Source organism: Amblyraja radiata, chromosome 26 (genome assembly GCF_010909765.2).
Source record: "Amblyraja radiata isolate CabotCenter1 chromosome 26, sAmbRad1.1.pri, whole genome shotgun sequence".
NCBI classification, from domain to species: Eukaryota; Metazoa; Chordata; class Chondrichthyes; order Rajiformes; family Rajidae; genus Amblyraja; species Amblyraja radiata.
In genome coordinates, this window is record NC_045981.1 from 2,267,040 (window position 1) to 2,294,753 (window position 27,714).

The 27,714-nt window shown below is 42.6% G+C and overlaps 2 protein-coding genes across 3 annotated transcripts in view; both read right to left on the reverse strand.

Moving 5' to 3' along the window:
* The window catches only part of LOC116987807 (heparan sulfate glucosamine 3-O-sulfotransferase 3B1-like), a 28,007-nt gene extending 19,226 nt beyond the window's left edge, over nucleotides 1-8,781 (reverse strand). Inside the window, exon 1 of the mRNA XM_033044046.1 lies at nucleotides 7,935-8,781. Coding sequence (XP_032899937.1) covers nucleotides 7,935-8,467 — 533 coding nt within the window. The 5' untranslated portion in view covers nucleotides 8,468-8,781. The remainder of the gene's footprint in view (nucleotides 1-7,934) is intronic.
* A 15,243-nt stretch (nucleotides 8,782-24,024) lies between these two features.
* The window catches only part of LOC116987808 (protoheme IX farnesyltransferase, mitochondrial), a 101,675-nt gene continuing 97,985 nt past the window's right edge, over nucleotides 24,025-27,714 (reverse strand). For both annotated transcript variants that reach the window (XM_033044048.1, XM_033044047.1), the window contains one exon: nucleotides 24,025-24,463. In XM_033044048.1, the coding sequence (XP_032899939.1) occupies nucleotides 24,331-24,463 (133 nt within the window). In that variant the 3' untranslated portion in view covers nucleotides 24,025-24,330. The remainder of the gene's footprint in view (nucleotides 24,464-27,714) is intronic.

The following is a 27,714-nucleotide window of genomic DNA, read 5'->3' on the forward strand; positions in this document are numbered from 1 at the left end:
CATTAAAACCATTTCACATTCTTGAACTGCTTGTCCTCTTCTTATCTACGATTTTTTTAAATTGTCCTGTCGGTTATTGTCCTCCTCACAGAACGTTGTTTCAGATAGACTAATTAATGATAACTTCAAAACCTCAATTCTTGTAAAGCAAACACAGGAGGACCCTGGTACTGATACTTCATATACAACTAATTACACCAGCATTATCTGGGGTTCTTTTAACGATAATTTTGACGTAATCTCAGAGAATATGTAATCACTCAAATGTTACGATAGAAATTCAAAACTGCAGCTCAACTTTGTTCCAACATGCGATGAACCTCATCAGACTGTGCAATGGAAGGTTCCCCATATCTTGCCTTATTCAAAGATAAATACTGGAATTAATTTTTAAAATGCAGTCCAAAAAAGTTCACGTGAATGGAAAACAGCAGTGGGTAAATAAATCAATATTTGTCGTGCAAAAGACATTGTGTCAATAAACTAACCAAAGGAAAAAATCAACAAGCAGGCAGGTCGTTTACCCATCATGTTGTTTGTCATTTACAATGTTTTCGGTAAAGGTGACTTCTGCAATCTCCTGGACAAAAGTTACACAGAGTCCTACTCTAGCGCCAGTTGATGGTCCCCAAATACCAACAATTCGTTAAGTAAAGAACCTAAGTTTCAGCAACACAGTGGATCTGCCACATTGGCAACAACAATGCTACAATAGATTGTGCTGCTTTTATGTTCCCTTTAATAATACAATTTAAACAATGCACGATATACGAATTGAAAGAAAATGCCTATTGCATAGAATTATACTATTATCTCTTAATTCATGCTATTATTTTAAATGTATATAGTCAAATATATCTGCAATGCCTATTGAAACGCCAGGATACAAGGAGATTCACTTCAATAAAACATGTTTCCATGTCTCCAAAGTTGGCACACAGTACAGTTCTGATAAGGATTGAAATGTAACAACACAAATCATTCTAGTTAATTAAGGTATCAGTGAGTCACACTGTTGTCCTTTCACACTACAATGAGATTAATATTCTAATCAGAGGCACTCGTACATCCAGGTTTCCTAGGGTCTGAACAAGAATCCTTATTAGGTTACAGCAGCACACAACTGACCCCAGCAACAAAAAAATGGTATCAAACGTTGAATCAAACTCTCTGGACTTTTCTTTTTATAATGAACTTAGATTTTATTCTGCACACTGGAACTTACTGAAAAGTAAAATACATTGTCTTGTCTTTCCTTTCCTTCTCCCACAGTACTGTTCACCACATGGGGATCAGGGAGCCAAACCCAAGTAATGTCCATTCTCCACCAATGGCCTGTACGGTGTACATATATCGGCATTGAAGACACATACATCTATTATTGGCAGGGCATAAGTCCCTCAAGGGTATACTGGTCTGCGGCTCATCAGCAATAAGAATGGCATTTATTTCTATGTAACCCTACAAGCGAGGATATTTATCCACTGGATTCCAATCGGTGATGGCAGCTGATGCTACTAACATGCCTTCACCACGCCCGCCTCTCCGCAGCCTCCCCCTCTCCGCCCCAAACACCCCTTTCCTGCTCCTGCTCCACAAGTCAAATGGCATGACATTGGTAATCTGTGCCTTACCGTTGGCGGCCCCAACACCCTACCTTGCTGCTCTTACATTCTCCGTTGCCAACTGTCCATCCCATTCTTAGAAGGGAACATAGATAGACACAAAATAACTCAGCGGGACAGGCGAGAGAAAAGAGAAGGAATGGGTGACGTTTCGGTCGAGACCCTTCGTCAAGACTGAGTCACATTGTTCTCTTACACTATTAAACCCCAATGAGATTACAATTCTAACCAGAGATGCTCATACTTTCAGGTTTCCCAGGGTTTGGACAATAACTTGATTAGGTTTCAGCCACACAAAACTGGCCCAGCAAAAAAAGTGTTGAATTAAACTGAAGAAAGGTCTCGAACCGAAGTGTCACCCATTCCATCTCTCCAGAAATGCTGCCTGACCCGCTGAGTTACTCAAACATTTCGTGTCTATCTTTGGTGTAAACCAGTATCTGCAGTTCCTTTCGACACATTACTGAAAATAATGGTTGGCAACCAATTACAATGACCAAGTCAAGCCAATGTTTTGCAAAGCAGAAGTTTATGTTTGCAAATCCTCAGCTATCCTACAACTCTTTGAGAGGGGCTGTTGAGGACAAACGCCAATGCAAGCACAGGTTAAAACCCTGTCCGGGGATATCAATTTCTCCAACTGTTCGTTTCCCACTGGGTTTAGACCAGTCGGTGTTCCTGGTTACAGATATTAGTTCAAATTTAACTGGAGTTATTCAATCTTTCTAAAAACTTACTGCTGTTATTTTCTAAAATGTTACTGGGGGGGGGGGGGGTAGTTTTATGTTACTGAATGCTCAGCAAATACCTCAGGATGTTGTGAGTGAACCCTCCTGTCCCTGCCTCCGCCTCACACACAGCTGGGGAGATCACCACAGGAAACTGGACAACCTCTCAAACGGGGCTAGTTTGAGAAATAAAGAGAAACCTTCCAGCCGTCAATTCCCAGTCGCACAAATCATCAATTTGTAGATTTCCTTAGGACATTAAGATCCCATTTGGTCAATCAAGTGTGTGGCACCTCTAAGCCACTCCATTCCCCACTAGTCTCCCCTGCTGCCAAATACTAATTCGGTAAATTGCATAGTTGTGGATCTTTAGACTTTTACTTTAGAGATACAGTGCAGAGTCCATGGACCAGTGATGACCCGACACTCACACTATCCCGCATCGAGGAACAATTCTTACCGAAGCCAATTAACCTCAAAACCTGTACGTCTTTGGAGTGTGGGTGGAAATCAGAGCACCCGCAGAAAACCCACGCGGTCTCAGGAACCACGTGCAAACTCGGTGCTGATCAGGATTGAACCCATGTCTTGGTGCTGTCAGGCAGCACCGCTGTGCCACTCGTATTCATATCCATGTGACTGGTGTCTACTCTATAAACAGTGCTGGTGTACATGGCAGTTAAACTTGGTTGGGATATTGGCTGGGTAGAGATGCCATTCGCAGGCACGGAGAGACAGGAACGGGTTGTGGAGTTACATTTCAAGTCTCCTACAGGCGAGGCAGAAACAAACTCGATCCTTTGGGATGGAGTGAAGAATTGTCCCCCCCCCCCCCCCCCCCCCTTTTTGAGTTCCTATTTGCTGAGGGGGTTCGGTCGGCACTTGTTGGCGGTGGAACGAACGAGCCTTGTTGAGGAGGAGGAGGTGCATCGGCACCGCCTGACGGTGGCAGCAGAAGCACAGAATGAACATGGCCATCTGTCCGGAGAACTCACAGCGAGCTGCCTCTGAACACAGGCTATTTATACCTCTGCAAGAAAAACGAGGTTTAATCCCCGCACTCCCCCCCCCCACCCCTCCTCCCCTCCTCCTCCCCTCCCCCACCCCCAACAAACCTTCAAAAACAAACGCAATGTCAATAGCAAGCTTTCATCCCGTTATGAATTTCGTTTAAAATGTACCGATTTTGGATATGTCAACCGATTTAATTTGCCTGTAAAGTATCTACCCAATTAATATAGAGGGCAAAACGTGGGTGATTTAGTCTGAATGGCAACTGGACATTGGAGCAACAGGAGACATTATTCCGTCTATTTAAAACATACTAATATTAATAAACGCCGTGGACACCGGAATAGAAGAACTTTGAGGAAACTCTAGTTTGCAAAACTGCAATTAGTTGCTCCTCGGGTCAAAGGGACGAAGGATCTGTGGTCGCGATCCAATTTTAGAAGACCCAACGCTAGCTATACAGGATGAACAACTTTGCACCCGACTAATTCCGTTGGTATCTGTTGATCAACGAGTCCGGGGCTAAACCATCGGTTTCTGGCCGTAGTCAGCCCCCAGACCCAACTCGACAAGAAGCTGCCGACCAAACCCTGGCAGATGGACATTCTTGTTTATTTCGTTTCCCACCTCCGTCCCAAGGTTTGTTTTGGGGGGGGGGGGGGGGGGGGGGGGTTAAACGAAGGAAATTTGGGTAGGTGGAAACAACTGTTCTGTGTTATGAGAGTAAATAGAAACAAACTTAAAAACTCCACTCCCCGCAGCCCATTGGGATTGTTGTTGACCGAGCCATTTATTTTTGTTTTCTCGCTCAACCCAGGGGCGCAGATCTGACCGGAATGGATTGACAGTGGGATGCGCATAGAACATGGTAAAATGCATCACAAGAACATGTCCCTCGGCCCACAACATATATGCCGAACATATTGCCAAGTTAATGTAACATATGCTTTGGATTGTGTATGAAGTGTAATTAAGTAACCAAGCCGCCTGAAATTTAATTTGCAAATTTGTGCATTTTCGGTTGGCAAAGTTAGGAGAAAAGATTAGTTTGAACTGAAATTGAACTGAGACTATTGCCAAATAGGTTAATAGTTTTAAGCTTTCTATCAGGGTCCTTATTCGTTCTATTTCGGGAGGTGTAAAGGGAAAGACTTTCGTTCAGTTTCTAAAGTTGCCCATCTCATTCAAATTCAGTTTAAATGGACTTCCAGTTCTTCCTGGCGTGAAGCTGAAGGGTTTTCCATCCAATGATAATGCAGTGGGCCCGCACTTGTTGACACTTCTCCCGCTCTCACAGCAGAGAGTCGCAGACAAACGTCTCTGAAGAGCCGGGAGAAGGATGCAGACATTTGGAGAGATTTGTTTTCCTTTCCTTTTGTTGTTGTTGATTTACATTCCACTCGATCCAAGTCAACAAACGAGTGCGCCACGGCGCAGTCTGAGCCAAGCGCAAAAATCAACAACAAAAAACCGGGATTTCCGCCACGTAAATATTCTACACATTTACTTAACTGGCCTTTTTTTCCCCACTGCTCATAATCCAGTAGAACTACACGCGAATACCCCGCGTTATCCATGATCCAATGGGGTTGCTAACATTTCTTAATCAGAAATCTAGATTCCTTTGTAAAAAATCGTACACGTGTACACACACACTTCAATGTTGTAATATATTGAACATATTGGAAAGAGAAACAATGACCCCCCCCCCCACCCCCGAAAGAGTTTACCTTAATGCCACTTGCAGCTAAAGTTGGGGTTTTATTTATTCAGATTATTCCCCCCCACCCCCCACCCCACTTTAAGGAACAATGAGTATTTACATCCATGGTTATATTTTCCCTGACGATTTTTTAAATCCTTGTCCTTGGGCAATTAAGCAAATAATCCATAAATCTCAATATTTACAAAAACAAATCGTATTTTAACGACTTGCAAATTATACAATTCATTATAACTTTCCGGTAGGATACACTTCATGGGAGAAGAATAATTGCGAACAATGATTATGAAATGCTTGACATGTTCTCAAAAGCAGGAGGGGGGAGGAGGGGGACATTAGAAGCTGAAACTTTCTCCCAACTAAACTCTGCCTTTCAAGCAGAGTGCCGTTTCATCAACTACAAAACTTTACATCAAAGTCTTCCCTCCCCGAGGCGTTTAGGAAGACACAGGACAATTGGAAGTATTTGTATGTGGAAGGGGAGAGGAGGGGGTGAGAGAGATCAGAATAAAACGCTCATCAGATTCTGGAGGTCGCGCCAGCACTGAAATGACACCTTGTTTTCTTATCTCAATTAAAACAAATCTTTCAACCCGAATACTAAATGAAACGAAGCGTTTCATCGCCAGGTAGAATTAAATCTACACACTCCAATATTTTGAAAACAACTACGAACCCAACATTGTCATTTAGTTTTCGTTTTTAATTTGTGAAAGGACTGATCTCCCGCGCTCTCTCTCTCTCCTGCCTCTCACCCGCTTTGTTAAGACTCGGGCTTTGAAGAAATAGCGGGGCTCTTCCTCATGATCGGTTCATCTCGAATCGCTTTCAATATCAGTCCCCGCCACCAACACGTGTAAAACCACATCTACAAAAACACGAAAGCTCCAAGAAAAAAATATTTATGGAGGAACTTCGTTTTGAAAGAATCGGTACAATTTCACAATTCTAACGATCGGCATTGTGCCGGGGCGTAAAGACGCGGTAAAGCCAACAATCTCCAGAGAAGATAAACGCAATTTCCAGTAATTGTTGTCAATCATCAGATCACTAGAATTCATTAGTGCAGGCACCTCTAAAGCCTTGTTTGGGTATTGTTGTAATTTGAACAAATGGGGCAAAAACCAGCTCTACCAGTTAGATCCTTAACTCGAGTTGCATGTCACTTTCTACCAAGGCTGGGTTCTGAGAAATGTCTTCTTGGCCGGGGACACGAATGGGTGCGTCTTAAATGGGCAAATTAGCCGGGAGACCAGACTTCGCAGGTGAGCCGAGGCGGCGGGCTGTTATTACGTGTCCGGAACATGCGTTTAAAATCAGAGCGGCCACAAGTTACACAAACATTCTCATCTCCCCGTGACTGGCGGCGACGGAACATCTCGGAGAGCAAATTGGTTATGGGAAGATTTTGTTGTTGTTGATGCCCTCCGTCCTTGGAGGGGGTGGAAATGAGGGCTCTCCTCCAGAATGCATTCACAGGAATCTCCAGCCGGCAGAGAGAGCTTCGCTGGAAAGAGGGAAATCTCCAGTTTCCCTGCATCCCGCATTATTCCCACAGCTTGTGTTACTGAGACGTTTCCTGACTTGATGGATCTGCACTAAAAGGCTGCTGGGTTTCACCTTTTGAACTGACAAAATATACCCTGTTCTTGGGCCACTACGGAGCACTATAAAAATAAAAACGCACTGCCCTCGGCTCCCTACAGTTTTAACCCAATGAGTCTTGCACCATAACTTATTTTAATGATCTTTCTCGATCATCCCACCCCCACCCTCGACACACACACACACACACAGACATTGAAGTCACACGCGATTCGCAGCGCACACCAAAAGTACGACTCTGGGAAAATAATCAGTTGAAACTGCGACCTAGATTAGGATTAGACAGTCGTTCGTCCAAGTGGAGCTTCTGTAATACCAGCTAGCGTAGATGGTTGTATACCCAATCGTGGTTTATTAAACTTCAGACAGACGCACCGAAATAATGTGTTTGCCAGATCGTACCCTTAGATCGCAATAAAGAGTTTAACGCACAGTAGATTTTGCCTCCAGCTGCCTTTTGTAGTTGGAGGACCCCTTTCTTCGCGTGTGTCACCATCCGTACTAAATTTATAACTTGGTACCTTTTGATTTTCTTGGTTGGCCGGCGATAAATAATAAAGTCTGCCGATCCGCGCAAGTTATTATTCCACTAATTGAATATGGTTCAAACTTGTGAAAATGGACAAGGGCTGGAAAAGTGGCGATATTTTGCCAGTCGACCGTGTTATATAAAACAAAGGTTACCCTGACGTTTTATGGTCACACCAGCAAACTCAAACTTCTCTGCAGACAGCGGAGATGTAACAATGACACGGAACATAAATCGCCTGTAGGAATGTGGGAACATTAAGACGCAGGTTTATTACGGCCGTGAGCAGCGAGTATTAACATTACTACTCGCTGCCCGACTAAAGGTAGAATGTTGCATTATAACTGGTCTGACACGGACGTTTCAATGTGGGCTGGGGTTTACAACTCTGCTCATGAGATGCTATCACCAAAGGAGGGGACATGGAGTTGGGTTTTCAAAAGGAGATGCCGTTTTTGTTTGGGAGCCGCGCAACAAATAACCGCGCCGGGAGTTTGACGGCCGATTCCACGCGTCGCCCACAGCAGCCAACATCCGCACAGCTATTGCAGTTTTGAATTAACACATTCACAACGGATTCAACCCATCCCCCCCTCCCAGGTTGAAGCGAGCGCAGTCTCCCGGCTTGTGGCACCGTTTGCTGTTGGTGCCACAACGCGGGGCCCGGCTCTCGACAGCCGATGGGACAGTCATTGTTACTCCCTTGTACTCACTTGTACCACTCCATCCCCTTGTCATAGTGTCGGTCGAAGAAGTGCGGTTCTGCCCCAACGGCCCTGATGTCGGGGTGAACCCGGAGAAACTCCAGCAGAGCCCGAGTGCCCCCTTTCTTCACCCCGATGATGATGGCCTGCGGGAGTTTCTTCGCTCCGAAGCCGCCCAGGTTGAGATCAAAGGGCCTCGGCGAGTGTCCGCTGGCGGCCGTGGGGATGTCGGTCTGTGAAGCCGCCGCATAGTCCTGCAGTAAGTCTCTGGTGGCCGGCGTTGTCTCCTCACCTGCCGCCTGCGAGCGAAGCAGCAGCAGTTTGGACCTCAGCTCCGAGACCCCGGCGCCAGAGGCTGTGGCTGACTTCTGTCGGCCCGCCTCGTAGTCGTAGACCAGGCTGGGCAGAGAGAGGCAGAGGCCGGCGCAAGAGTACAGGATGTAGAGCCAGAGGAGTAACATGGTGAAAAGCAGCAACAGTTTCTTGCGGAGCGCGGCCGGGGAAGTGAGATCTGAATGATACCAGCTCAGGCTACATTCCATGCCTTGTCGGTCACATACATTGTAAACCAGCCAACTCCTACAGAAAGTGCACTGGAATGGACAAATAAACCCCCATCATCTGGAAGAGATACGTGCGATCACCAGCCTGTTGCTTGTGGCCACATCGTTGGAAAAGCAACCGCTGGCTAATGAGATAACAGCCCGGCCCCCTTGTATCCCGCCTGCCTGCGCCCGCTTCGAGCTGACTCTCGTTCTAATTCCCCAGTTTAATGTTACACCCCGGCAGCCTGCTGCAGTGACACCGGGTGATCGACGGCTCCAGTATCCACTCCTCAGCGAGTTTGAGTGCAGATGAGCTGACATGGGCTCAGCGCGTTCTCCAATCCGCCCGCAGACCGCCCTCTGCTTTCTCAATTGGCCCAGAGTCGGTATCAGAGGTAAACGTGCCGACCATGCCCACCTGGCGTTGGAGCCCTGTCCAACTTGGCCGGGAGTTTATTTACACCCTCCCCTCCCTGGCCATCGCGCCACCCATCTATCGCTCGATACATTACAGGACCTTTTTATTTAAACACGTATTACGCTGGCCCTATTTGGTAAGTGCCGGCTGGTCCTTCGCCTCTCCCCAAACCAGCAAGCGTGCCAGAGTGGAAATGCGCCGGAAAGCTGCATTTAACACACCCTGACTTCTCCCGCTACTGACGGAAATGAGTGAATCGAACCCGAACGGCCAGTTTACCCCGAGATAGGCTCCTGACTTTGTGTAGGTCGACAGGAACGTTCCTCACGGCGGTTCTCATCAGTTTCAAGTAGAAAACGTACCTCGGTAATTGATATTGATAGCGGCACGGGGAGACTGGTGCAGAGGCAACACTATTAATAGACGGGGCAGTCGGGTTAGATTAAATATATGGATGGAATGATTTTTTATAAAGTATTAATCTCTCGGCTAATTCGTGGACTAAACCAAAATCTAGAGGACCCGCCGATGCCGGAGATGAGGGGACAATCTCAAAAGTTACCAACACTTGCACAAAGGGGACAAAGCCAATTGAATTCCGTCATCGATGTATCATCTTTCCTTTCATTATCGGTTGGACGTTCCTTTGTTTAATTAGCCTGATTTATGAAACATTCGGCGCTAAAATGTCCAAATGCGTCATGTTATGCAGAGTTTGTTATCCGTTATCAAACTTTGTTTGAAACTAGATTTAGCTCCGTTGTGGATGAAACTAATTCACAGCAACTAATAACTTTAAACGTCGATATCCATGTACAGTTAAAGCGGTAAATAAGAAAAAATCAAATATAATTTTGTGGTAATTAAAATATCAGATCAAGGTTCTTAATCCCCGTCCAATGTCATTATGTATTTAGATTATCCACAGTTGTGGAAATAAATGTCCTTTAATATCTTATATCTGTTGACCATATTTCGATCGGTTTATATTGTCCGCTGTGATATTCCGTCGGTTAAGAATAACTATCTCAAATCCTGATACTGTAATTCAACGGAAGGCTGAATATGTTCAGTGGGCTATCAGATTGGCAATTACAGTCTCCGGTCATTTAGCCCTCTGGATAGGGGTGAAATGAGTCACAAGTGTTTTTTTTTTGTCGTGTATGATCTTTATTAAGACGTCTGTACATCAAGAGTGGACGTGTATGTCCCCCTCGGTGTTTCGGAGAGCGAGCGCCTCGCGCAGTGCTTTTTTTACAATCTTCACCAACTTTGAAAGCAAAACACACATCAACACTTAAACTGCAAAGCCTCGGATTTACTTTTAGTACCAGATCCTGATCTCTTAATTCTATAAAGTCTTTTTTGGAACGATTCAGCATTTTAACAAACTACATCACAGCTTCAAATTTGCAAATATATGAATGGTACTCCCCGTTTTAAGTGGCAATTAACAATGATTCATTTGAAATGAAACAGACTCGCTTTAAACAGCCCAATAAAATAATTAATCGAGTGTTTTTTTGTTGCCGAAGTCAATCCTTGGAACAAAAGTGGGAATAACCCATTCTTTTTGGAGTTCGGGCAAAGAAATGGCGAGAAACGCGTCTATCGGCTGTTTCTATAGTTGGGGCGGGGGTCGGGAGGGAATATGTTACCGGGTAGTTTTACAGTAAATTTGCGACATTCATGGGTCTACAATGAATAATGAGAAAAGCGCCACAGACAGGGCCTGGATGACAAATGAGTAAAGTTCTGGTGTCACTCACAATGTCTGCTTGTGAGGTAACATATTCATTCAACAAATATCGGTTTTGTAAATCTACTCCGTCCTTTTAATAGGCGTGGATTGAAATCTACATCGAAATGGAAGCAGACAGTCTTCGTTTTGTCTTCTCCGCTCATCTCATTTCCTTTGATAATGATTTTAATTGTATGGCATTAATCAGTTTACGGATGGCCCCGGCTCTGTAAAGCAGCCGCAGTCCAGCGCAGATCAGCGCTCGGTTCATTTACAATTCATGAATCTGACAGAAAGTTGACGGGTGGATGCGAGGGCGATTTCGACGACCTAACACGCGTGACTAATACACACCCAAAACTAGAGACACAATTCCCGGCAAAAGCAGATTTGTTGCAGGAATGACCACGTAAGGTTCGGGAATAGTTTCCAGACTTGAACCTATTTAAAGGCCCTCCATGCAGGTGTTCCAAGATCTTTTTTGGGGGGGGTTTCCGGAAAGTTGGGCGGGGAGAGGAGGAGAAGACGGAATAATACCTCCTTTAATTGGAATGAGCGAATCTTTCCAACAAATGAACGTTTGCTGATATGTTCGCCAAGTAAACTGGATAGATAATTGATAGAATACTGGTTACAGTTCAGAGTAATTAACGAGTGTATTAATCCGATCTACACACTATCCTTGTTTTGGCTGCAAGAAATTAAACAGAAGGCACTTTTCTAATTATTGATCGATTTGTAACTCTGCATATTGAGTTTATTACGGTGTACAATCCCCGCAAGCATTGCTTAGGGCAATGGGTATATAACCGACCCCGGTCACCATGAACTTGGCATCTCAAACCTCAGATTAATGTTCATAACTGAACGGGTAACTATCAATTTACACACCAATATTTCCCAATGCGTTAGATTTTCCCGTCACGTAACGTGGCTGCCTTTAGGGATACAACTTCATTGTTTGTCACATTCTCCAATTTAATCAGTTAATGTTTAGCGTTGAAACTGAAGCATAATAGCGTGTCACAATTGTATAACTGCGTTCGCGAGGAGAGTTTCTATCCATGTTTCTGCACGGTGTATGTAGATCTGTGTACACTTGGTGGGGTTATGAAGTTTACTCACTCACGTGTGTTCAAAGAAGTATTACATCAATGCATTTTTCCCTTACAGATTACATTAGGAAGTCATATTAATTTCTGTGAACTCTATGTATATCCCCACAATTAACTGTAGCATGCGCTGGTATTACATTACACCCAAGGCTAATTTAACTTCATACTTTATTTGGAGTTGGAAATCAGTCTGACTAAATCACGCATCGAATCAAAGTTAGTGGAGTCACAGAGTCATACAGCGTGGAAACAGGCCCTTCGGCCCAACTTGCCCACACCGACCATCATGTCCCATCTACGCCAGAAAACTAAAATGATTTTTTGACATGTAAATCGATATTTTGGAATCGTTTTTGATTGGACAGGGATCAATGGGTAGGGATCGAAAGCACTAAGCGGATAGATAGGTAATATTAACATGATTTCAAATTCTGCGCCGTATATTAACCGGCGCGTATATTTCGCTTCTACAGTGAAGTACAGTATGAAATAAGAAGTTATTGTATTACAGGTATCGATCATGGAGTATAATAACATGTAAACAGTTTCGCTCTTTTAAACACGGCCGGTCATTTGTTTTAAATGGGAGACCCTATTGAGATGAATAAAAGAGCAAATGATTCCTAGCAGTTGATCAATGAGGCATTCAGAGATCAGTTAATTACCATCAGAGTCAGGAAATAAGTGTTCTATCTCGGAGTTAACACCGACAAGTACAAATAGCTGGCAGTGATGCTGTGAAAACATCTCCACGTTGGAGGTGGGCAGGCAATAGATTGTTGTTAAAAGTTTTCATGTAAAACGCATGGAACAAGAGGCAATCAAACTAATATTGAGTTTAGTATATTGCCACATGTACCGAGGTACAGTGAACAGCTTTTGTTGCGTGCTGTCCAGTCAGCAGAAAGACAATACGTGATTACTGATTACAATCGAGCCATCCACAGTGTACAGATACGTAATGAGGGAATAAAGCGAGTAACGTTTACTGCAAAATAAAGTCCAGTAAAGTCCGATCAAAGATAGCCCGAGGGTCTCAATTGAGGTAGATAGTATCTCAGGACCGCTCTCTATTTGTTGGTAGGAGGGTCTTATATAAAATAGATCATCCGGTTATTGAAATGAATAAACAACTTGCTCCGTGTAGAGGAGGGGACAGTAAATACAAGGTTTTAATGTTGAAACGGACATCACTCTCGTATCACGCGTACACAGGCATGGATTTTACATCTCAAAGTGTTACTTGTTTTCGGGAAATGGTCAGGATGGAGATGTGGTTTTGATTCTAAAAGTATTCTGTCGCCTTGTAGACACTTTTAAACAATAATAAGAAAGTTCAGCACTTCGAGGGTTAAAGCACAAGGTCTGGGGCTGGCGTGAAGAGTGTTTGTAAACTTCCCGGGATGTGGTCAGGAACTATTATAAATACTTACTCCATTTCTAAAATTCCCCAAGCACTCGTCTGTCTTCTTCTGCAGCGCTGGACAGATTCATTATTCCTTACAAACTCGACATCTATTCTAACTCTGAAATATGAAGTGCCGGTGAATGGTCGAGGTAATATTTAATATCCTGCGAGGCAGCCGTCCCTTCTCCCTGACAAATGAACTATAACCCAAACAAATGGTTCACATCTGTTTGGGCGCTTCTTCTGTGTTTGCAAATTAGCATTAAAATATGGGTAAACTATAAAAGAAGCCGTTTCTAGATCACAGAACACAGACAATGATTCCTGGACTAAGAGTCGTGCCAAAAGCATCTGACATGGTTAGACCAGATGTTTTTACATCTACCCTTGCTTCCTTCCTCTCAAACAAAAAAATCCACACAAGTGTCTGATTTTGACTATTTGAAAGAAATGCGACCATAAGCTATGCAGTTCAGTGTGACCCTCATCGTTAGTCTTTCAACCCCTTCCCCCTTCCAAGTGTGTTTGGATGAACACGCTCATTTAAACATGGCTGCGGGGGTGAATCTTTAGCTCAGCTTTGCTTTTAGGATTCTCAGTTCAGTGTTGGAAGTTTTCACATGAAGTAAAGTGAATCTAACAAGCCGGACATACAGTTAGTTACTCCAGCTTGTTGTGTCATACATGCAGTCAGTCGGGTCGGCTACGGTGGAGCGATCATATCTTTGCTGGCTGGCTGGCTGGAAGATGTTTATATTAACGTCGTGCCAATGAACTAAATTAAATGGAATTCAACTGAAAATTGATACAATGATAACCATTATCTCAAGAAAAGTAATACTTGGGCCAAATTCCTATAAATAAGGAACGGGAGAAGCACGTTTTACACCGTGGACCATTCAACAATCTGATATTTAGGCAAAGCATATCATATCCATACTTTATCCACCTAATTAGCCTCTCTGTGGTTCGCCCATTGTCCGCGATGACCATTACAATGGATTATCTGGAAACAATCCAGGTTTAGATTACGGCGCCCTTCTTACACTGCCCGTCTAATCCTCGGCCGTTTTAACCTGAAGAGGATTTTTCTTAAAGATCACCGTAAATCTGACGAGTGCTTCCGGATTCGCAATTAATCTATCTCTTCTAAAGTGCAGTGCCTTTAAAACATGTTGTGTTTCAATGTGGATGTATCAGTCTAAACTGGAAATCTGCATCTGCACCTTTAGTAAACGTTACCTGGAAATAGGATTGTAATTGTACCAACTTCAAATACAAGGTAGACACAAAAAGCTGGAGTAACTCAGCGGGACAAGCAGCATCTCTGGAGAGAAGGAGTGGGTAACGTTTCGGGTCGAGACCCTTCTTCAGACTTCAAATACAATATACCACCAAATCAGATTTGTTTTTAAACTGCTGCCATTATTTAGGGAGAAAACTAACAGCCGTTGCTGGGAATATCTCGCGGTTCCAGCAGCAACTTTATAGAGGGAAACTGAGTTGATGGTTCTAATAAATAACCTGGACGTTGAGATGACAGAGCACAGAGCTGAGACGTCGACTCGGTTTCTGCCTCTACAGCTGCTGATTAGCCGGATAACAAGTTCCAGCAATGTCGCTCTTTAGCCCTTTTTACGCTTCAGTTGCAGGCAAATGTATCCAGCTCGATATGACAACTTAGTCCGGATGGACAAGGTGGCTGAAGGGCCAGATTTGTGTTGTGTTGTACAGCTCTAGATTCCAATACAGAAACATATTTAAATCTGTACTAAATTGTATTAAATGACATCCGTTTCTTGTTGAGATGTAAAAAACGAACAAGCTACATTTATATTGCCAGTTGACGGCATCAGAAGGCCCGAGAGCTATTTTAAAAACAAATGTTGAAATGTATGATTGCTGCCTTTTAGGAAAACATAGCCAATCGATTCATAACAAGGTCCTTCGTTGGTATATTAATATGACCGTCGCTTTAGTGTTATTGATGGAAAGATTAAAGCTGATCAGGATACCGAGGATAACTTCACTGCTTCATATTGAAATGGTATATGGTATATTTTCATAAGTTCTTAAGTCATAGGAGCAGAATTAGGTCATTCGGCCCATCGAGTCTACTCCGCCAACCAATCTATCCTTCCCTCTCAACCCAATTCTCATACCTTCTCCCCATAACCCTTAACACCATTTTACATCCATCTGAGAAATCTGATGGTCCCAACTTAATATTTCATTAGAAAGGAAATAAGTAGTTGGAACAAGAATGCCAACCCTTCGATCCAGCTCGGCCATTCATATAACATAGAGACATACAGCACGGGAACAGGCCCTTTAGCCTACAATGATATCCGAATATGATGCCAAGACAAACTAATCCCACCTGTCTGCACATGGTTCATATCCCGCACATCCCCAGTATATCCGTGAATCCCCCTAAAAGCCCCTTACCCACCATTATCGAATGTGCCTCAATCACCACAAACCATCCGTTGTATGTAATTATACACAAACTTGCCTCACACATCTCCTTTCAACTTTGACGCAGCGCCTTAAAACAATGTCCTCTAGTCTTTGTCATTTCCACCCTGGGGTAAAAGGTTGACTGTCCACCCTATCTATGCGTGAGATGATGTGAACTTCTACCGCAGCACCAACTTACAGCACCACCGCCACATCCTTTGATTCCCTTCATGACCATAAATCTCCCGCTCTCTCTTCTGAATGAAGACTGGGGATTCTCACCAGTCCGGGGGTAAGGAATCTCAGAACCTGGGGTATCTCAGCAGGTATCTCACACAGCAGCTCTGGAAGAAAGGTCACCACCTGAAACGTCACCCAATCCTTTTCTCCAGAGATGCTGCCTGCCCCGCTGAGTTACTCCAGCTCTTCGGTTTAAACTAGCTTGTGCAGTTCCTCCCTACACATGAATCCCGACCGGACACCTCTTCCTCAGCACTGCGCTAATGTCAGACTAGACTGAGCAATGGGAATACATACTCACGTTAGCGAATCCTTATTAAGGCACGGATTTCTGAGAGAGCGTTTCGTAAATAAAATGAATCCCTGGAACTATCCTGCAGCGACAGTAACCTAGTCACCATATAATTGCTAAAGGAGACGTTAGTTGAAAGATGACAAACCGGTTGTGCCATATTTTATAGACATCTATCGCCGGCTTCAAAAACTGTTGGCGACTGATTGAATTTCAAAATTCTACCCCCCACCCTGTGAGCTGATCGCACTACACGCACAAGTGCCCGATTTGAAATATAACAACACCATATGAATGTATTTTGAAAACCTAGTCAATCGTTTCCATTCTGTTCTGGGGTAAACCATTTGTACACAATTATTGAGAGTAACAAAAATATTGTTTAAAAAATCCTTTGAATATGGAATATGGAATATTTTTACCGAGTAGATAATCTCTTCAATAGCATACTCTCCACTAAAAACATCGACCAAACCACCAACTGGTTGAAAGATTATAAGCAGAAAGAAATGTATCTTTATTATCCATAAATATTGTTCGCTATATTCAGTGAGGATTAAAAGTCCCAGAAAAGATAAGGGTGAGATTTCCACTTGGAGCGGTAGGGCTTGCATTACTTAACGATAAATATCAAATCAAATGTGGACAGTTATTGTCCTGGCTAATTGGTAAACCTCGGGTTGATCCATTCCAAGACTGTTTCAAACATCCCAACCTTCTAATGTAGAGCGCGCTTCCACTAAATTCACCCATAAAACGGCAACTTCTGGAATCTTGAGTAAAACACAAAGTGCGTTAGTTGCTTTAGTTTAGTTTATTGTCACGTGCACTGATGTACAGTGAAATTATTTTTGATGCGTGCTATCCAGTCAGCTGAAAGACTGAAGAAGGGTTTCGGCCCGAAACGTTGCCTATTTCCTTCGCTCCATAGATGCTGCTGCACCCGCTGAGTTTCTCCAGCATTTTTGTCTACCAGCTGAAAGACTATTCGTCATTACAATCAAGCCGGCCACAGTAGATGCAAGATAAAGGGAATAACGTTTAGGGTAAGATGAATTCCGGTAAATTTCGATTAAAGATAGTCCGGGGGGTAACACAGCGGGAGGTCTCCCATGAGGTAGATAGCAGCTCAGGACCGCTCTCTAGTTGGTGAGAGGACGGTTTAGTTTCCTGATAACAACTGGGGGGGAAAAACTGTCCCCGAATCTAGAGGTATTACAAAGCGCTGGAAGAACACAGCGGGTCAAGCAGCATCTGTGGAGGGAATAGATGGGCAACGTTTCGGGTCGGGACCCTTCGCCTGACTGATTCACTTGGTCCAGGTCTATACTCGTTTGAGAACAGTTCAATGAATGAGGTGCGTGAGACCTACAGGCACAATTACTCAAATAGCAGCAGAAAAAAAACCATGTATTGGATACACGGTCAGTGAGGTTTATAAATCTGCCCGATATTTCCTTCTCTGTCAATGTACATACAAGGGGTTAATGGTGGGATGAAGCCGCCCTCGCCCAGCTGCCTGGTTTCTTGCCCCAGCCAGCGCCCAGCTGTACAAGAGCGAAAATGCAATTATTGCTGACCTTTAACCCCCAGCTAGTTTTAATTTGGGATTAATTGCTCTTTAACAACTCCTTCAAGTATAACCTACAGCACATAAAATTAATAGAGAGGGGAGTTGTGGGATGGAAGGAAGGATTCGTGTACACGTTAGCGAGATTACCATTTCTTCAACGTTCGGGGATAGTGAAGAGGCGAAGTCATTTATTAGCAGCGCGCCCAACACGTAGTTCAAACTTGTATGTTTATCGATTTCTAGATGCTACAGTTTTATGCTCAGTTTTAAGCAACTCGTGTGCATTTGCCCAAAAGTATCCATCTATCTTTGCAGAAATCTCCATCCCCGAGGTATTTCATAACGTCCGAACCAACACGGGATGACGGGGTTGGAGAGTCGGTGCGGCGAGGGATGGTTCTACTTGTGGGAACTCGTCGAATAGTCATCGATTAATCCAACGATGAATCCGTTTGTAAATTATTCGCAGAGAGTGGAATTTAGCTGCCGCATGAAGGCCAAGGGCAATGCACACGTTTAAATTAAAGGGTAGAGCGCGGGGTGGTGCCGAGGAAGCCGCGTTGGAGTGGGCGAAGTGGCATATGGTGCAACTTGTACCTCCAGCCTCGCCAGAGGGCTGAAGATACGGGAAAGGATATTAGTTTGGTTGAAACGTTAGAGAATATGGAGAATCCTAAAGACTGGATTAAATTGAAGAGTTTAGGAAAGTAATTCCCCGGTTTGGGATCTAGCTACCCCTATACATAGCCGCCAAAAGTTGGGAAAGGAAACCAGTGTGTTCACATCAATGTGGGGAACTCCACATTCAGCGACATTTACCGACAGGAGACCATAGACAGCGAGGGGCGAAGCCGCTACAGACAGCGAGGGGCGAAGCCGCTGAGAGACCACGAAGGTATTTGAACGCGATTGTGAGATTAAACCTGACGAATTGCTGTTAGTGGTCGGGAGTAGGGGGTTACCGGCAAGGTGTTTGGCGAGGAGTCTGGACCTTTTAACACTGTGGCAGGCAGCAGAGAGCGGATCTGCCTAGTTTTCAGAGTTTGTCGACCGAGCATTGGAATGGTCCCGCTCGGATCGGTCCTGGGGGAAAAAAACGTTTGCGACATGAAACTTTGGTCGCAACGATGGTGAAGGTAGACAGGCTGTGCGTGTCTCTGTACTTATGGACAGCGTTTGTATCCCTCCTTGAGAAAGTCCAGGGCAAACGTCACCGTGTTCAGAATCACACGTTTGCAATGAGTAAAGCAATCGGATCATTTAACCAAATCTTTTCTGCAGTGCAATCATATTGATGTTAGCGTTCGACAAAACAAACATCCCACTGACCCCACAACAGCACGTTGCATCTCAATTAGGATACGAGTTTTACATTGCAAATCATGAGCACTAAATGTCCCAATTGCCCATTGTGGCTGGCTATCAAACGGGTGGAGGGGGAGGGGGTAAGGGGGTCTTCAGTTTTAATTTCCAGCTTCAAGGGCTATTTGTCTTTGTTGAACTTCTTGCTGAGGCCTCTAGGTGGAGCACTGCCTGTTCGTGACACTGTTTATCTTGGGATGGGAGAGATTCCTGATCCATGAACACGTACAACCATGGCCCGTTGATGCTTCACGATGATTTCACTTGAACCACGCTTCACTTCCTTGTCACAGATCATACTTATTGCACACACAACTGTACTGTGACCCACCCAACCCCCTCGAGTTATAGGTTACTTAACCAGGGTTTATTCGTGCTATTTTCAATGATTTTTAAGGGTAATAAAAAAAAGTTGTGTGTTTGACAATAAATAAGAATGATTTAAACAAATGTGAGAATTCCTGTTCAGCAGGTTTCTTTAAAAGTTTATTTTCAATTAGGACTAATCGTTTCATTGTCAGGGACATGGCAGTCAAAATAGTGAATAACTGAAGTGAGCGTGTAGGATATTTTAAAACGAAACACGGCAGAATTATAGAATCTGAGATGGTAAATAAACCATTGACAAAGAATCAACTAGCTGATTTATTTTTCAACAATTTTGTTTTGGTTTCTGACAGGGTAATATTTTATGTGATTTAATCCTTCAGTGGATGCAACATTTTTTGGGCCATAATTTGTTTTATTTATATTTTATAATATTTGCACTTGGTTGGCCAAACTTTCACACACAACGACTTTCATGACTTTAGGATGTTTGTCTCAAAGCCGTTAACAACCAAAAATAAATAGAAACAAGGAAATGTAGATGCTGGTTTACAAAACAAGACACTAAGTGCTGGAGTAACACGGTGGGTCACACAGCATCCCTGGAGAACATGGATAGGTGACATCTTGGGTTGAGGACCCTTCTTCAGTCTCAAGAAGCATCCTGACCTGAAATGTCATCTATCCATGTTTTCCAGAGATGCTGCCTGACTTACTGAGTTACTCTAGCACTTTGTGTAATAAATGATCTGTGTACATCTGATCACTGTTGCAATATAAGTAGTCAGAGCTAATTTACAAACTGCAATCTTCCAGAGGCAATAAAGCAGTAATTATTTTCAGAAATGTTAACACAGGGATAGCTCACTGGTAAGTCAACAGGGTGAATTCTAATGCCCTCAGTTGATCAGTGTCTTGTTGATAGTACATCAACCCAAAAGGGGAGATGTGGAGGAAAGAACTGCAGATGCTGGTTTAGATCGAAGGTAGGCACAACAACCACCAGCCATTTGCTGTACTTTAGCTCAAACCAACCACCACCAACCATTTGCTGTGCTTTGGTTCAAACCAACCACATTTTCAAACCACATTAAGGGCACTCAAGGTCAGTAAAACCACACTCACAGTTTAGTAGACATGTGTTCAGTGTTATTCACAGCTCAGACTGAGACGTGACCCTCTCGCTTCCCCCATCTTGTAGAAACTGGCTGAGGCACTCAACACTTCCGGGTTTTATAGTCCCTCCGGAAGGGGTGTGGCCTTTAGGAGCGAGAATCTCAACATTTTTTAAACGCTAATAACTCTTTTATTTTTCATCGATGGGAAAAATCCTCTTGACCTGCGCAGCGGAGGGAGACTCCGAGTAAGATGGCCAAAAATCACAGCGTCTCTTCTGAAATCAATATACAGAGCAATAGGAAGTGGTCAAGATCAGACTTTTAGTAATATAGATATTCCAGTATTTAAACCACCAGGAACAATTTTTTTTTAAACTTGGTATGGACTCCTATAAAATGTTTTTCAAAATGAAGTTACCAAGTATTGAACATGAACATTAGGATAATAAGTAAAAGAAGTAGGAAGTAGAATTACAGGAGACCAATGTTGGGCTGGCACTGACACAATGGGTTCAATTGCCTCTCTCCACATAACAATTTATTATTATTATCACAGTTGTAAAGTTAAGATTCCAATTACTTTCTCCTGGAATCTTTTTTAACTTAATCTTAATCAAAAATAATCTTCCAAACTTTGAAAGGACAATAATACTTATCCCTTTAGTAACTGAGATATTAATCATTGGAGTATATGCAGTTAACAAATATATTTATCCACCTGCAGTGAGTGAAATATTGTTTCAGTTTTCCTCGAAACAAAATTAAGAGCAGTTACTTTAAAGAGACCTCTAATAAATGTTATCCAAATCCTTTCAGAGAAACACAATCTGTCCTCAAGGGCAGAGTAATAATCCCCGACATAACTTGGGATTGACTCGTATTTACACAAACTAATATAAAACATTTATTTTACTTTTAAGCACAAAGGCACAATAGAATCTAAACACATTTGTACCATTTCAATTAAAAACTACTCCACAGAGCTCAGCATTCGAACAACAGTCTGCATTGCATATTGAGAGAAAGCAGGTAAAGGATGCTGAGTTGGATGATCAGCCATGATCATATTGAATGGCGGTGCAGGCTCGAAGGGCCGAATGGCCTACTCCTGCACCTATTTTCTATGTTTCTATGTAAACTGTTACCACACAACCGAATACAACAGAATTCTAAAGCCTTCAAACAAAAAGAAAGTGACTCATTTCACAATGATCAGTTATACTCATTTATTACAAACATTCACAAAACTTTATTTGCTTAAGGTTCTGATTCCAATGTTTTAAATCATCATAATGATAGTCATTAATTACTGGAGGATTACTTCACATCCTGACCACACTTGTCATTTCTAAAGCAACTTCTGGTACATAGATATGAAACACTTTGGATTTAACAACTGCATCACTGTTGCTAAAAATATGGTTATTCTATTTATACATTGTCACCTTGAAACTACAGAAGTGATCTCTGAGCTTTGTTGGGGTGAAAGGATGGTAGTTACAAGTCTGCTATCCCATGTGGTATGAATTTGAAGAATCACACCATCTACCAATTTTGATATCAAAGTATCAACACTGTGGCATAATAGTGTGTGGTTTAAACGCTAATCTTTTTACATAGTTTCGTAATGTAATTCCCAATATGAGATCTGAACGATTTTCAACCATCAATTTCAATGGACATGGTCAACAATATCAATTGTTGAATGACCTGTGTTCAATTGAACTTACGCAGGAAGAATACAATTCAGGCATAACACCTTGAAACAGTTCGAACTCATTAATTTAAAATAATTTAACGTTGCAACATAAACTGTCGGAGTACTTCTGAACATATATGTCAGTGCTAACCACACATATATAGTTGGAAGAGAAATGTAAACTTGGTTGTAAGTCCTCAAGTATTAACAGCAGATACCTGGAATTTGCAATTAAACAAAGTGTCACAATAAATGAGAATTTCTTTTAGTTTCCTCTGAAGAACACACTGAATTACATATTTTATAATTAATTCCACGATAATGCAAATTGTGGTCCAATGATCTTTGCTGAAATTCTGGCCAGCACTTCAGAACATTCACTGGTGTTCAAAAGCACTTAGTGATACATTAATCTGTTAGTTCCTTGTGCATGTATTGTGCGTTTAAGGCATCCACAGCCATAACGGGATACTAAAGGACATTGTGTGTAGGAAGGAACTGCAGATGCTGGTTTGAACCGAAGATAGACACAAAAAGCTGGAGTAACTCAACGGGACAGGCAGCATCTCTGGAGAGAAGGAATAGGTGACATTTCGGGTCGAGACCCTTCTTTTACATCAATGGAAATCACAAAATAACCTTATTGACACAATGAGGGAGATGTGGAACCTGCTAGTTGTTAACCTTTGAAGACAGTAGCATAAACTTTGCTTATATTCCTCTGAGCACAGTAATTCAAGGTGTAATCTTGATCAAGGGATTTAAAGAGTCATAAATGATTTGTTAGGGTAGATATAGATAGTCAAGTGATTTAAATGAATGGACAAATGAAGAACAAAAGAATTATGCGATTAAGGAAGGGGATTGCGAAACATTTATTCCCACACAACTAGTGGATATCTGGAAACCTCTTTCCCACAAGGCTGTGAATATTGGGATATCTGGAGCCTTTATGACCGAGATCAATAGACTTCTGCTAGTTAGGAAGTCGAGCATTTTGGAGATGGGCAGTATAGTGTAGTTCAGGTCGGTTCAAACCATGAACTTACTGAATGATGGAGCAGATGACGAGGGACCATATGGCCTGTGTATACCCCTATTTCTTATGTTATACAGGTCTGACTGACTATGGAGCTATGGCAGCGAAAAATAATTGAGATATAATTGCACCAAATTACAACTGAAAGGGAAAGTGAGGCATGCCTGAGGGGTGAAAATGCTAGAATTTAGAAGATTGAGGGGGGATCTTATAGAAACGTACAAAATTCTCAAGAGGTTGGACAGGCTAGATGCAGGAAAATTGTTCCCGATGTTGGGGAAGTCCAGAGCAAGGGGTCACAGTTTAAGGATAAGGGGGAAATCATTTAGGACTAAGATGAGAAAAACATTTTTCACACAGAGTGGTGAATCTGTGGAATTCTCTGCCACAGAAGGTAGTTGAGGCCAGTTCATTGGCTATATTTAAGAGGGAGTTAGATGTGGCCCCTGTGGCTAAAGGGATCAGGGGGTATGGAGAGAAGGCAGGTACAGGATACTGAGTTGGATGATCAGCCATGATCATATTGAATGGTGGTGCAGGCTCGAAGGGCCGAATGGCCTACTCCTGCACCTATTTTCTATGTTTCTAAAAGCCTGAACCTATTCCTATGAAAAGTGAAGTTTGCTTGCATTTAACATTGCAGAATCACATACAGCAATAATAAACCGTAAAACATCGAGGAACAGAAATGAGACTGTCCCACTTTATGGGACAATGGCAAATGGCACAGAAATAACCGTAGCTACCTTCTGAAGTAAAAAAAAAAAAAAAGAACATTACACTTGCATTTCTGTTTGAACTTGATGATGGATCGTACTCTCACTTCCAGCTATTGATTTCTTGCAGGTCAGCATGAGGAGCAGTAACATTGGAAGGTGCCAGAGGCTACAGAAGAAAAGTTTGCGAGCACTGTTACGGCTGGAGTCCCTGTAAAATCGGTAGCCGAGATAGCTGATGTACAAGTTTATTGGGAGTGAAATGAGGGGAAAGGTCCACGTGGTCACATCAAAGACAGAACAGAGCGTTGATAGTCCAATGAGACCAAAGCAGTGGCGGAATGCCACCCGTTTACAGAGCGCGGGGTGCGTGACGGACATCATACGGTATCCTCCTCGTGAATAATCCTCTCTGAGGTTCCAGCTTAACGCATTGAAATGTGGGAACTGCCAGGAGTAGAGAATGCCACCTAATAACAAGGCACCTAAACAAAGAGAAAAGGAGATGTCTTAGGTTTGAAACATTACGGAATTAAATGTTTCTTGCCCCACATTATTGAATTCCGTTAAGAATATAGAGAAGCAAAAAAATCTGCAAGTGCTGGTTTACAAAAAAAAAAGTAATGCTGGAGTGACTCAGTAGGTCAAGAAGCATCCGAGGTGGGTCACCACAGATGCTGCCTAACCTACCGTTACTCCAGCACTGTTTTTTTCCCTTTAAAAATATTTTTTACAAAACATTTTCCCTTTTCAAGGTTGAAGCCCTTCTGAAGTACGGCAATATCAACTTTGATTATTCTTTTACACAATGTGCCCAGCGTGCACATTGTTTTGCCATTAACAATGCATAACATCTTCTTAAAACCAGGTGAAATAAATACTGAATTAAAAAGAGCACTTAAAAGTGAAAACTGAGTACATTTTTTAAACTTTTTGATTCATGTTAATTCTGCCTTATGAGTCGAAAAGTCCACTGCAATGTCTTATTTAAAAAATTGTGTAAACACAAAAACTAATTTCACAGAAGATCAATGTGGCATCAGATTTAATCTACTTAAGATGTCATATGTGCTAATGAATGACTCAGAATGTGATTAAAAATGTGAACTGTTTTAGTTTGCTTAAAAATTCATTTTACAAAAGCAAGATATTAATTATATTACAAAATATGCAACAAAAAAAAAAGAGGGAAGGAGCCAAGGGCATGGTTTGTGCAGTTATATCAGTTATACACCGTGTCCAGATTTGTACACAATTCACTAACAGCAGGCTAAACATTGATTAAGGCCTTACAAAGTAATATCAAAGCCAAGACATGGAGTTGTTCTCTAGTGGGGGACAGAAAATCAAACACAAATTCATTTCATATAGGCCTTTGAGCAAGCATTGTAAGATGTAAACAACAAACTCTGCACAGTTCACATTAACCAACCTGATCTCCCAGTAGCTTAGCACTTCAACTCCCCCTCCCATTCCGAATCCGACCTTTCTGTCCTGGGCCTCCTCCATGGCCAGAGTGAGTCCCACTGCAAATTGGAGGAGCAGCACCTCATATTTCGCTTGGGTAGTTTACACCCCAGCGGTATGAACATTGACCTCCAATTTCAGGTAGTCCTTGCTCTCTCCCTCCTTCCCCTCCCATTCCCAGCTCTCCCACAGCCTACTGTCTCCACTTCTTCTGTTCTTCATCCCCCCCCCACCCCCCCCCCACATCGGTCTGAAGAAGGGTCTCGACCCGAAACGTCACCTATTCCTTCGCTCCATAGATGCTGCCTCACCCACTGAGTTTCTCCAGTATTTTTGTCTCCCATCTGTAGGGTGGAAATTATTGTGCAATGTTGGGTAGAGAATCCATTTGAGAAGACCTTTACCAGCTCCCTCCTCACTCCGACATGACTACAAACAGGATTGGGAAGGGCAAAATTTACAAAACAATGCAGGAGGAGGGTTCAGATGCCATACATGATCTTTTTCAAGCTTACAGAATCCTTTGCCTCTGTCAACCCAGAGGGACTGTGGAGAATCCTACTCAAATCTGGTTGATCCCAGAAGTTCATCGACATTTCAGAGAGCTGTGGACCATCATGCAGATCAGCCTCCCTTCCAATGACTCCATCTACACTTCACGCTGCCTCAGCAAGACCACCAGCATAATCAATAGACAATAGGTGCAGGAGTAGGCCATTCGGCCCTTCGAGCCAGCACCGCCATTCAATATGATCATGGTTGATCATCCCCAATCAGTACCCCAATAGTTGGGTTAAATGGCCTGGTCCATGCTGTATGGTTCAATGGTTTCATTAATCACAGGTAAAAGACACAACTGCAGAAATAGAATACAATGTGCAATTACAAAAAACTATGAATTGAGGAAGAATTCATTATCATGATGATTATAATTCTCCCCACAGGAAGGACAAAAATGATATGCTGTAATTACCCTTTGACTGTCTTCTTTATGGTTCACAGCATGGAAGTGACAGGATGCGCGGTGAGAGTCATTAGCCTTGTTTACATTAGCAGATGGAATGGGTATCTAGTCCGTGAAGATGTCCAATCCTGAAACTGCCCTGTTTACATTAGTGTCCCAGAGCAGGGTCACTCTGATGACAGATTACGAGTTACATTTGCTCCGTTCATTTGGAAATATGTCAGAGAAACAGAGAGCTTCACTGTTCCCAGGTAGCTCAAAGGCCATTAGTGTGGCCGCTAGCGGCAGCAGTTTATGTAGAACTTATACTGATGTCAAAGTATTAAAAAAAACACTGAGTAGGATAATGCTTATGGTTCCAGAAAGACAATTATACCACAGACATTCTGTGTAGAGTGTTGAATTGTTATGAAATGAATTGAAATTTAGCCTTGATTTTAGATAATCGACATCTGCTAAAATGATTTTGACATTTGTTCATGTTAATTGCAATTTATTACAAGGACCTATTCAGATACATATTCTGAATGTGAACTTAAGCTAGAGTGCATGCCCTTATATTGCATTTACTGTATGTGTTGGTGGTTCTAATGGAATGAAGATTTGTTTACACTTGGGGGGGATCCTGCCTTGCTGAGATCCAGAGATACAAATATAGACAGCTCTACTTAAATGTGCCTCAGTCATTTAAATAGGGTTACAGCGGAGACCACAGTGTACGAAAAAATGGAATGTGTTTAAAACTCAATTTTGAGCTCACTTCCCACCAACCATTGAAGTTTGAATATGCCTGCTAGCAACAGGGCAGAAACATCTTCATGAATCCACTTTAGATAAAGCAATATTGAAGTAGAAACATTCAATGAGTGAAAATTGCAGCAGCTTTTTGTATCATTAATATCTGGGATAAAACATTGGTCCTTGGAATCGTGGTGACCTGAGGCCACCAAGGATGCATCGTGTCAAGCGCTCTTCCACAGTGCCACCACCCACCATGAGAAAATCTCTTTATCTGATGAACAATTAATGATAAGGGCCATTGTGTGTCCGCTGGGACAGGGTTAGATCAGCAGTTGGGTGGTTTGTGCATTAGTTATAAGCCTTTAACTTGTGCTTTTCTGCATTTGGTTTAGGAATAAGATAGCATTTAGCAACAAGCATGTCAAGTGCATTCGATGATTTGAATGTGTGCCCGGAAAATATTCATTCATCTAAATGGCTGCAGACATTGTTTATGTCCAATTAAACCTTGGTGCCGGAAAGAGTCAGGTTTAGAAATAATCATGGGATGAACATTCATTGAAC